The following is a 12,222-nucleotide window of genomic DNA, read 5'->3' as shown; positions in this document are numbered from 1 at the left end:
CTGATGCCAACCATTACTCATTTGCATCATGCCAGGCCCCTGACCAGGAGGGTGTACTCACAGCGTTATAAATTCTCCCCATGAGCTAGGGAGGGAACGGGGAAGGGCCTGCTGCACCGAGGGCAGCATGGGAAGAGGGCACACTCGTTATAGCTCAGTTACCAGGTGATGAGCCGAGGGGCCAGCTGTTTCCAGGGCACCGGTCCATGGCAACCAGGAGAGCAGCACCGCCGCCCTGTCTCCTGCCTGCCTCCAGGTCTCTGCTTAACCCCCCTGTGCTTGCGAGCTACAATGAGCTCGGGCCGAGGAGGCAGCTCTTCTCCAGGCCCAGCTTCCTGAGGCCCAGGTCCTAGCAGGGGAGGGCCCGGGAGGGTGGGCCAGGCCCAAGTAGGATCAGCTCACTATCCACTCACCTCCTATTTGTTCATTTTCTTGTAAAATGTTTCTGAGAGGCTGCTATGTGCTAGGCACAGCTTCTGCCCCCATAGAATGTGACGAGAGCTATGAGAGTCCACAGGAGACTAACGACAAACAGGGACCGGCCAGCCCTGATGTGCAGAATTCGTGTGTGTGTGACCAACAAGGCTTTATGGAGCATCTAAGCTGAGTGCTTGACCAAGTTACTTCACTTCTCTGAGTCTTAGTTCCCTTAGGTAAAGCAGGGAACACAGCAAATCCCACCCTCGAAGAGGTGTGGTGCAGACGATCTAAGATCACGCACAGTCAACGGTGCCCGGCGCAGGGTCTGGCGTGTGGCAAGCGAGTGTTAGGTGGCAGCTCTTCCCATCAGCAGTGGGGACATGGATGTTCCACAGCATCTCGGCCACCGAAAGAACCTGCCATGACCACAGGCCTTGTAAACTGCCAACGGGTCACTGGCAGGGAAATTCAGCTGATTCAGCTGTGGCCATCTCTAGAGAAGGAAACGTCGACACACGTCTTGAGAGAAATTCTGACTTCTGAAGATGCCATGAGTGCTCAGTAGGGGCTGGGGTGAAAACAGGCGGCCCTGGCCCGGCCACCACCCTGAGGCCTATGGAGAGGGGGCACTGGGTCTGAGCGCTAGGGGCAGGGCCTGAGTTTCCCTGCAGGATCTCACACCGCTCCACATCCACGGTTCTCAGCCAGAGATGTGCATGAAAGTCACCTGGGAAAACGAGACTCCCTCTGAGGGAACGATTCAGGAGGGCCAGCCCGAGGCCTGAGCAGATGGATTTTCAAAAGCACCACTAGCTCCCCTTCGGGCTCTCCTTGTGCAGATGGGCCGTACTTGGGGAGAGCCAGCCTCCCCTTTTCCTACCCTTCTCAGTCCCATTTCCGCCTTCCTCAGGAGCCTGGGTGGGCCAGGCAGCAGGCATCCGCAGCTCAGCCCACTTAGACCAGTTCCTGTGCTGGGTCTGGGTCTTTACTTGCTCATCAGTGGAAGGAATTCAGACAGAGATAAATACTAAAAACACTCCTGGCACACAAACCTGCCTTCCCCAGAATGGAATGCCTCCCGGCCAACTGCGATTATTGCGGGTTCCCCTTTTCCCGAGGCCGGCTGAGGTGGGGGACTGAAAGCAGGAAGTGCAGAAATATGGAAGAATGACCAGGGAGCAGAGAGGCCCTCTCGCCAGGCATGATTCTGGGACTGTTACCCTGCCAGTCCCCTCTCCTCCCTGCCGTGGGCTCTTTTCAGAAGACCAAGGTCCTCCCAGGACCCCTAGTGGTGGTCGCTAGTGCCTCTGCTGAGCCGTGGGGCCTGGGGCTGGCTGTCCCTGGGGACTATGGCTAGAACGCGGCCTCTCTGCTACGGGTCAGCCGCAGGGAGAGCTGAGGGGACAAGTGACCCACGGCTCTGGCGAGCCCCCGGAAGGGCTGCAGCAGGAGCGTGTCCGTGCCTCTCTCCTTCAGGATGTCCCTGCTGGGGCCCCGCTCGTTTCCCCACCCGGGTGGGCCTTTGGCAAGAGGGACCGAGCTCTGGGCCCAACGTCTACCCCTTGGCTCTCTGGGCTGGCGTCTGACCCGATCACACCATCTGACTGTAAAGAAATCTTTGGAATTGAGGGGTTGTTTTGGTTTGTTTTGGAGAGTGGATGGAATGAAAATTGGAGTGAAATACAAACTAAGGCAAGGGTATGAGGAGGAAAAACAAGTGCCGTTCTTCCGTTACAGAAGACTGTCCCCTTTTGGACAGGCCGCATCAGCACTCTGGGGAGTGGACTCAGGACCACACAAAGCTGGAGATGGGCGGCACTAACAAGCCGGTCCAATTGAATTTTAGTAAAGACGCCGAGGTGAAAACACTGTGGACTTGCTGATGCCATGGAGAGCGGGGCAGTGTGGACCAGAGGCCCACCGTCCCGCCCCTCACCCAGGCTGCTTCCACACTGCTGCCTCTCACATGTCCCAACCGCTGGCCTCACGCCTTCTGGATGGGGCCCCGGATGAGAGCTGGGGTCCTGTGCCAGCTGCCGAAGCAAGTCAGAGTCACCTGCTCAGAGAAGGTGCACCCAGAACCACAGCTCGGCCAGGGACGAAACACCAGCACAATGGGAGCAGCTGGCATGCATGGCGCAGCGCCCCCACCCGCTGGACCCCACTCCGCCGTGAGGTCAGGCCTTGTTTAGTGCTTTAGACGTTCTGCAGTCAGGCAGAGCCGACTTCCAGTTCTGGCTGCTGGTGGTGACTCTGGACGAGGTATCTCCTCATGCCTCAGTCTCCTTTTATGTCAAAATGGGGAAAATTAAAAGCACTCCAGGACTGCTGGCAGACTCCTGAGACGACAGACGCAATGCGCTTTGAACTACCCCATAAACTTTGGGTTTTGCCCTCTCCTCCCAGTCCCCCACATGGACACGTGGAGCCCGACACACAGCACCCACTGTGGCGTCTGAAGGAAGCCAGCAGTGGGGGGCGTTAGACTGGCTGTCATCGGCACTCTTAAGCTGCCCTCTGACGAAGTGGCCTCTAATGGAGTGGGAGCCCTCATTTTGGGGGCAGAAACCGAGGGATGGCCCATTTCCAACAAGCCCTCCTCTCCCTCCAGGACAGGAGAGCGTGGCCCCGGTCAGCTTGGAACGTGAGTCAGAAGAGAAAGCCATGGGGACTCAGAGCCTTCCTCACAGCAAACTCTCAGGTGTGGGGCCTCCCCGGGGTGGGACCCCATGCCAAAGTCCCTGTTGTCACTAACTAAATTCCCTTAGAGCAGAGAGGCCAGCCTCTGGACCCAGCTGACGGACCCACCAGACCAGAGTGACAAGGCTTTCCTTGGGAAAGGAAACGTCAAGGGAGCTCGTACGTGGACTGGGTGGGATGAAGGGCAAAGGAAAGGGACATGATGGGGAACAGAGCTGTTGCTCCACGAGACAGAGGAAGCCAAAGGCAGCCTCACCCCGATCCGCTCTGGGGCGCTGGGCGGGGCTGCCGGGCAGCGGCGGCAGCGCTGACAGTGCCGGCACAGCACAGCTCGTCTCCTACACGAGGCTTGACCTCCTTCTCTTTTGGGCGATCCGCGTGGCCCTGGTGAGCTCCCCTTTGAGAGGTCTGAGAACTTTTCTGTTCTTTAGCTCCATTTCTCCTGGGACCTGGACCATGAAAACAAATGAAATTCCCTCCCCCCACCCCCGCCCCCAAGCCGGCCATCCCTCACATACGACCGTGTCGGTTCCCCGACGAGCCCTCTGCTGGTGAGGGAACCAGTGCCCTGAGACAGAGGGTGACAGGCTGAGCCTCGCACCAGAGCTGATGGTCCTTGTTCTCTGGGGACTGAGCAAAGGCTGGAGTGGCCCTTGAGCTCCTGCCCCATGGGTCTGGGCCCTTCTGTGATGTACCATGGGGCTGAAGACAGGGAAGGCACCAGCCCTGCCCTGGGCTGGGTCCATCACTCCTCCTGTGGCGTACTTTAAGTACTTTTTGTTAGGTGCCACCAAATCACTCCGTAGACTTACACCCACTATCCCAGCCTCCCAAGTCATGGCTGCATGTCACACTGGGCGTGACAGCTGTGCCACGTTTTCCATGAAGTTGATAAGTTCCTGGGCTGGCAACTCCAGCACTGCCATGAACAATGCCCTCACAATCCTACCTTCCACATTTTCTAGAAAGGTGGTTCTCATTCTTCTTTTGTGCTCCTACATTAGTCACATCAGCTATAAACTCCCATCAGCAATATCTCTTGATGGTTCCTCTGAAACTAGGGGAGAGGAAGGGGGGCTCTTCCCAGGTTGAGAGCCTCTGCTCTGCGAGGTAAGGGCAGCCCAGCTCCCAGATGGTGAGCAGGGTCTAGGGAGGCTGCTTCTGGAGCCTGTCAGGGTGCGCCCGTCAGGATCACAACAGAATCCTGAGGTTTTGCTCCTGAGCGACAGTCTGTGGCAGCGAGAGGCCCTGATGCAGATCCTCTGCCAATAATGCCATTTCTCCTCCTTTCCCTGGATCCACGGCAGCCGGCTTGGAGCCTGTCCACCTGAAATGCTGTGAACGCAGCCGCCGACACCGGGGCCTCGCTCTCTCCCCGAGCAGCTCCAGCTCGGGGGTGCTTGAGGAGGAGGCTGGGAAGCGGAGAGTACAGAGAGGGGTGCCGGCCCTGTGGCCCGCTGTCTTCCCCTTGGTTTTTCTAAGACCTGGAGACGGACGATGAGCCACCCTGGCTATCTGCACAGTGCTAAAAACAGGCAGGGACACAGGACAGAGACCAGCTTCTGTTCTGGCTGTTGCTGCTGAAGCTGATGCAGAAGAATCTGGGGCAACACAGAGCCCATCTTCCTGAATTCAGTGTGTTTCTGCCATCGGACCCTTTCGCAGAATTATTACCGGCCTCAGAGGAGCCAGTGTTTACCACTTGTTTATACGTGTTGGGTCCTGTGCCGAGCATTTCACATTCATGATCTCATTTGATTCTCATGACAAACCTGGGAGAGTGGTTCTCCTATTACTCTTAGTTTTGGATAAGGAAACTGGATTCAGAGTGGTTGGTCACTTGCTCAATGCCAACCAACTATTAAGTGGCAGAGCCAGGAGTGGACTCTGGGCCTGCCTGACCTCAAAGCCCGTGCTCTTCACCACCAGGCAGCACTGTTGTCTGGGGAGAAAAGTTACTGGAAAGGGATGCCATTCGAAATTGCAACAAAAATATAAAACACCAAAAGTAAACTTCATAATAAGTAAATAAGACTTTAAAAAAAGAGCCTAAGTTTACAAGATGACTTATATAAATAGGATGAGCCCTGCTCCTGAGTAGGGGACTTTCACACAATAAAAAGGCCAATTTCCCCCTAAAGAACCTGGAAGACAGACAGGTAGTGACAACATGGGCCAGGATCTGGGTGGGAGCTTCAGACTGTCCCTTTAAACAATGGTCTACGAGGCAAGTGTAGACATCGTTAGCCCCATTTCACAGGTCACGGGGGTCAGACTCCTCGCCCAAGGTCCCTGGCGAGGAGGGTGAGAGCTGGGATCCAAGCTCAGGTCTGGAGACCAAGTGTCTGGGACGCTACATTCAGTCAGGTGGGACCCAGACGTCCTTCTAGGTCTCTTCAATGACTGAGGTTTTTTTTTTTAAGTTTTAAATTTTTACTTGTTTAAAATAGTCTTTATTTTTTAGAGCAGTTTTAGGTGCACAGCAATACTCAGCAGGAGGCAGAGACTTCCCAGGTACCCCTGCCCCTGCGCACGCTTACCCTCCATCATCAACGCCTCCCACCAGAGCGGCTGATCGGATACAATCAGTGAGATCACACTGACACATCGTTATCACCCAAGGTCCATGGTTTACGTCAGGAGTCACTCCTGGTGCTATACGGTCTATGAGTTTGGACCAATGTATGATGACACGTACCCACCATTACACCCTGAGGATTTTAAATGTAGGGTGGGAGGCAGTTGTACTTGGAAGTAGGATAGGGGTGAGGAGACCCCAAGGCTCCTCCTGGGCCAGCCACACCATCGAGACATGGACAGGACTCGTCCTCTGGGGCTCACGGGCAGAGCTTACTCAGGCAGCTGCAGGCTGGGGAGGCAGCCAACAATTGGCATCTTCCCGCCAGGGAAGAAGCAGCGCCACCACGCCGCCAGGGTCCAGCAGGAACCTCTGAGCATGCGCCCCGCATTCCACGCTGTGGAATCAAGGGCGCATTTCTACTTAAAAACAAATAACTGGATCTTTAGCTAATGGGAGGTTTTCTACTCTGGTGCCAAGAATATCAATTTGACACCTGCAAATTCCTTCTGACAAAAGGGGTTTTCAGATAAAGTCTGTAAGGAGCATGCAGTCCTGAGCAAACAGCCACTTATCCTGAATATCGGAAAAGCAGAGACAACTGATGATGCCCAAAGTATGTAGGCTGCTGAACTGTCATCCAGGGCAGAACTGGAGAACAATGGCAGACAAGACAGACCTCCCTGGGAGGCCACGTGCCAACGAGACTGCAGAACGTGGTAGAAGGGCAGAGCTAGGTCTCTGAACCCTAACCCTCCCTGAGCCTAGCTCTCGCATCAACACCTGCTTAAGCTCTGTCCTCTGAGGCCAGTGGCTGTCACCGAGGGTGGGGAGAGGAGCATGTGGGTTTATAACAATCATACTGGGAGAGAAAATCATTTGCAACAAAAGGATAAATCAAATGTCCTCAGAATACAAAGTGTTTCTAGAAATCAATAAGAAAAGTGGACAAACGGTCTCGGGGCTGGAGGAGAGCCCTTTTCAGAATACACACCCCTTTCCGCACCAAACAGAACTCTTCTCAAGAACTTGTGGGACAAGAGAGGAAGGCCAGAGATGGGGATGACACAATTAAATGCGAGCCCCCCACCTCCCCAGCTGGTTCTAATGGGGGTGGCCAGGGCCGCATGTGGTGAACACAGCATGTGGTAATTAAAAGGATGGACTCTGGACTCAAAAAGATCTGGTTTTGAGTTTGCCCCATCGCTTCCTAGCTGTGTGCAAATTCCTTAACCTCTGTAGGCCTTAGTTTTTGGAGCTGCATTTAGAAAACAGCAACAACCCTTCTCCACAGAATTACTGAGGCTTCTCTAGATATTATAAGGGAAGGGTCTAGCACAGTTCCTAGCACAGGAACGACTCCATACAATTAAGCTGATATCAAGACTCAGCTAGGACACGGAATAACCTGTGCCGTGAGGCCCCCAGGCTGGGTGTAAGGACCTTCACAAGGCTGCCGTATCCATTAGCGAAGGAGGCTCCATGAAGCCTTCGATAGGAAGGAAACTCCTGTCTTCCCCCTCCACCCCCGAAGTCTGGCTGTGGTCTGGTTTGATTAGATGGGCTTCAGGGTCTTGAACACCCTGAAGAGGGCTCCGACTTGTTATCAGGGCTGTCTCTGGAAATACTGGGAAAACCCAGCTGAGAGAGGGACTTTGTCTTGTTCATGGCAGTATGTCCATCGTCAAGTATACAGTACACCCTCAAGGTCACCAGAGGGATCGGGCAGGGGACACTTAGGAATGTGACTCTGGTGAAGAAGCAGGATGTGGCACAATCGGGACTCACCACTGATTACTGAGGTCCCCGAATCCCTCCCCTAAAGAGATTGGCAAGCAGGGACTCTGCTCTTGTTATGGCAACAGCTCCCTCCCCCACAACTGTCCCCTAGAGCAGCTGCAGTCCCCTCCCCACTGGGGACCCACAAGATGTGCCACAAAGCCCTGACAACATTTGGTGCTTCAGCAAATGGAGCTTCCACAGCCGCGACCCGAACAGAGCTATTTAATGGACTGTATCTCCTCCCGCTCCCTTTAAATGCACACGCACACAAAACCAATCGCAAGCAGAGAGCTGGATGGGATTAAACAACTCAATTTAAAGGACTGAAAACTCAGCTGCTTTCAGTGAAGTCCTGGGGAAAGAACCAATCAGCAAAGTTCTTCTCTTCCTTTTTGTATTGAAATGAGGGCTGTGACTGTGCAGTGAGTCACTCTCAACTCAGGCAGAACTGGGCCAAGTCCAGCCGGGCCTTGCATGGAAGTGGGTGGTGGGGGAAAGAGAGGGCGTGTGTGCACATGTGCGCGTGTGGTGGGCAGGCAGGAGGGGTCAAGGGCAGCTTCCCAAACCATCTGTTTTGGAGTTTCCCGGAAATGCAGAGTACCTTAGAAAACCTAGAAGCAGACACCCGCCTGCCCACATCGTTTTCAGCTCAGATTCAGGCTGCAGGACTGCCACAATGGGCCCCGCACGAGCCTGGGACCGGCTCTGGGAGGACTGAGGTGCTACTCTCCACAGGAAGTTGTGGGCCACGTCTTCTTCCCCAAACTCCAGCCCTTGTCCACTCCCACGTTCCCACTGGGTAGTATGGGAGGTCTGAAGATTCATGGACCCACTGACTCATGGAGGACACGGCTCTGCCCAGAGCCCACAGCTGCCCAGAGACCAGAAGAGGGAAGGAGAGGGGTGAGTCAAGGCACGGCAGCCAGCTTGCGACATGCAGCTTGGAGCTGGCATGGGTAGGGGAACGGGATGCCACCCTAAAGAATGGCCCGGATACAAATCCTGCCCCTGAAAAAGAACTCCCCAGAACGGAACTCTGCTGAGAATGGCACGGGGCACTGTGTGTGGCTAGAGGCACGCCCCCAGGTGGTGGACGATGTGAGGGTCCGGCTTGCCCAGCTTTTCTGGGCCAGCCTCTCCCCTTTGCACCAGCAGCTCTTGGTGAGACAACAAAGCAAAGTTTAAGGGTCCAATTTCAAACTAGAGGTAAAAATGGAGTCCAGCTGAAATGAATAAAGCAACAAGCAGTGAGCGCTCGGCATGTGCCGGGTGTGGCACTGAGCATCTTCTGTGGAGCGTTTCACTCATGACCCCGTGTGCCGTTTCCACCCCCACTGAACATGGAAAGGAACCGAGAAGCAGAGTCATGAGGCAAATTGGTCAAGTTCAGGCAACGAAGCAGGGGCAGACCCTGCACTTGGCGCGGGACCCACAGCCGTGTTCCCTACTGCCACTCTCCGCTGCCTTCTGGGGACCAGCGAGTCCCCGCACAGACGGGTTTCCTCGCGGATGCCCTGACCCAGGGCCCACTTCGGAACAGCTGACAGAAGTCCTCATTCCCAAAGCGAGAGCAGTAAACTCAGCTTTTCCTATAGACGGTGCACCTTACCAGGTATGAGGAATAGGGCAATTTTGGGGTGTTCATTTAAGAGAATAACAAAACACCAAGCACCTCTCAGCTACGAGATCCCACCTGTCATTGAAAAGGGGAGGCCGGGCAGCCACGGCACAAGGAGTGGGTGCTGGGGACCTACCTCATCAGATTCATCCGATAGCGTCTGCAGGAGGATGGGGAAGAGGCTGTCTGTGTGCCGGAACATCTGGAGAGCAGAGAGGCAGGGCGCCCGTGAACACTCCCCAGCTCCAGGCCCGGGCTCCCCTCGGACAGGGCCCTCCGCATGGACCACCTCCCCTCCCCTGAGACGCCAAGGGTTCCTCCAGCACTTGTCACTCCTCTGCTTGTCAGGATTTCTCCAGAACAGCAATGACCAAAACCTAACCAAGCATGGAAGACCCTCGAAAACCAAGGGGGACCCCGGAAAAGCCCCTGGCTTGGAGTGACCTAGTGCCAGCACGCCTGGGGGCTCACCTTCCGGGGAGTTTTGATGTACAGGTGGTAGAGCCATTTCAGGACTGCGATCCTCGTCATCATTCCGATGGCCATGTCACTGAGGTGGCAGTTCAGGACCTGTACAATCCCATCGAGGTGGAGAGTGACCGGGGCCCTTCCGGTGCTGTGGGTGAGACCAGGGAGGAACCGAGATGAACCCCTCCACTGCCCTCCCTACGGGGCCAAGCATCCCCTGGCACTGCATACTCAGACCCGGGTATCGTGCCCTGCTCTCCCGGGAGTGGTCAGGGCCAGGCAGATGGCACGGCCTTGGGCTCAGAGGGCTTCCCTCCGGCTGCATCCCTCCTCCTTTCCAAGGTTGGAGCAGCGACAATCACACTGGGGGGGTTGGGCCGGGCTGCTGGGTTCACGCCCACTTCCCCTTTCCTTTTACCAGCACTATCCTGGCTTTTACAGGAGAAAACCACTCCGGTGTCACCGAGCTGGGCCCCAGCAGACCCTCTGTGGTAACAAAACCACCATGTCCAGGAAGTTCGGGGGAAGGCCCTGATGACAGCCCTTAAACCCAATAGGCCTTCACCAGGCACCCGAAGATCATTTCTCAAGTGAGGACAGAGATTGTGGCTTTTTATCTGTCATACTCCAGGGCACTTGGTACAGTGTTCAGCCTGGTTGAGAAGCCTTGAGTCGCCTCTGAAGCTTTAACGTTCTCGTTAGAGACGGGTAAGAGCCTCTGCCTCTGAGAAATGGAACTCTCTGAATGTGCTTCACTCCAGTGGGGCGCGGGCTCCTGGCTTTCCTGGTCGAAACCCTGCTGGTCTCCAGGCGGAGAAGTCTCACTGGACAGCGCCAAGGCTGGGGTTGCTGGGACACTGACATCAGTCCTCTGCCCAAAGCACGGAGCCCAGGCAGAGGCTGGAGTTTTGGGGGATGGGGACAGTATGGGCAGAGAACCTACAGATGCCACGGAGGGACTGCCTTCCTACCGACATGTCACACTGTGTTCGCCCACGAGTGCCGCAATGGGCGCAGACCAGGGCTGCATTTCCCGATGACCAGGGCAGGAACTTCAGTTGCCGCATGTACAAAACAGTCTTTCGTGGTATTTTCAGGCTGTTCAATTATTCATTTGCATCAGGAACTCAATGCCTGTGCTTTCCTATTTGCCTGCCGCCTCTCTGAAGCTCATTTGATGTGAATTCCTAAAGGGCACGGTTCTGAGCTCTGTTAAGTGCTAAAGGGAACTGCTACTTAATACGGCTTGATGATTCCCCACGGTGCCCATCTTGGGGGCGGCAGGGGGCCCTCCTATGCTCTGGCAGTCAAAAGGGCAAAGTGTTGGGCTGTCTGCGGCCTAGCGGGCCTGAGCGTCTGGACGGGGCTGCCACTGAGATTTCCCTGGGCGCCACGGGGCTGGCGGCTCCTGGGGTCTTCTGAGGGTATCCCGCATCTGGGTACCTGGGGACCTCAGACAGACGGGGACGACCGCACCACTAAGCCCAGGGTGGTAAACGTGGGCACCCATCGCCCTCACTCGGCCTCTCTCGCCTTCACTGTCCAAGAGAAATACTATGCGAGCCACATATGGAATTGTATGTTTTCTGGTTTTATAGTAAAAAGTAGAAAAAAATGAGAAATTAGTTTAATAATTTAATAATTAATATCTTTTAATTAATCCAATTACCACAAATATTATCATTTCAACATAAATCAGTGTAAGGATCACTAATAAGATACTTTATGTGTTTTTTGTGTCAGTGTTCGTTTCATGCCAACAGCACAGCTCTGTCCAGACTGGCCACCCTGCACGCACTCGGCAGCCACATGTGACAGTGGCTGCGGCCGGGGACGGCACGCCTCCACGGCCGCGGGCTGGGAGCCCATCCCAGGGCTTCCTGAACATCTTTTTGTCTCTGCCGACTTCCTAGCCACTCCCTCTCCCTGTCAGTATCTACTTACTGTCTCATCTCCAAGTCCCTCTTTCCCCCATCCTGCTGGCCTCCTACTGGGCTCCCGGCGGCTCCCTCACAGCTCTTCTTCTTGGGCCTGGGGGTCCTGGGGCCAGGGAAGCTCGAGGCGCTATCCACAGCCTGAGGCTTCACCAAAGCTGGAGCTCGGGAGGCAACGGGGAACGAACTCACCCCACCTGCTCTTCCCTAACACCCTGAGCCTGAGGTCAGGCCTCAGCGAGTCTCCTCCTCTCCCCAGCAGGAGCTGCAGGGCACCGCAGCTGCCGCAGGAGTACCCTGTGTCTGGAGGTCACTGCCACCACCCTGGGAGGAAGGCCTTGTTTTTACTTTCCAGCAGACTCGCGCTGCAGCCGTCTAGCAGCGGCCTGTCCCGAGCTGCTGGTGGGAGGAAGGCATGTCAAGCCCAGCGACCCCCTTCCCCACGCAGTTCAGGCCCAGTGGTATATATGAACCCACTGGTTCATGATAACAATGACAATGGCGGGGGGCAGAAGGAATACATGGCTCTGATGACAATGACAATGACGATGGTACTAAAAATCAATCCCTCCCGTTTCTTGGATAACTACTCTGTGTCAGGCACCAGGCTGAGCTCTGCACCGCAGAGCCTCGTTATCGTCCTTCAGAGGCAATGTCAGTCCCACTCGGACACCCACCGGCAATTTGGGCACAGATATGTTAACCTGTCCAAGGTCACACAA

The 12,222-nt window shown here is 55.4% G+C and overlaps 1 protein-coding gene across 1 annotated transcript in view; it reads right to left on the bottom strand.

Moving 5' to 3' along the window:
• Positions 1–12,222, bottom strand: part of VAC14 (Vac14, PIKFYVE complex component) — a 97,996-nt gene that overhangs the window by 56,528 nt on the left and 29,246 nt on the right. The window contains exons 11-12 of the mRNA XM_006909837.3: positions 9,570–9,714; positions 9,235–9,300 (exon numbers count right to left, since the gene is read on the bottom strand). Coding sequence (XP_006909899.1) covers positions 9,235–9,300; positions 9,570–9,714 — 211 coding nt within the window. The remainder of the gene's footprint in view (positions 1–9,234; positions 9,301–9,569; positions 9,715–12,222) is intronic.

The sequence above is a fragment of the Pteropus alecto genome, unplaced genomic scaffold (assembly GCF_000325575.1).
Source record: "Pteropus alecto unplaced genomic scaffold, ASM32557v1 scaffold42, whole genome shotgun sequence".
Classification (NCBI taxonomy): Eukaryota; Metazoa; Chordata; class Mammalia; order Chiroptera; family Pteropodidae; genus Pteropus; species Pteropus alecto.
The sequence above is the reverse complement of the archived record's forward strand: the minus strand, read 5'-3'. Positions and strand labels throughout refer to the sequence as shown.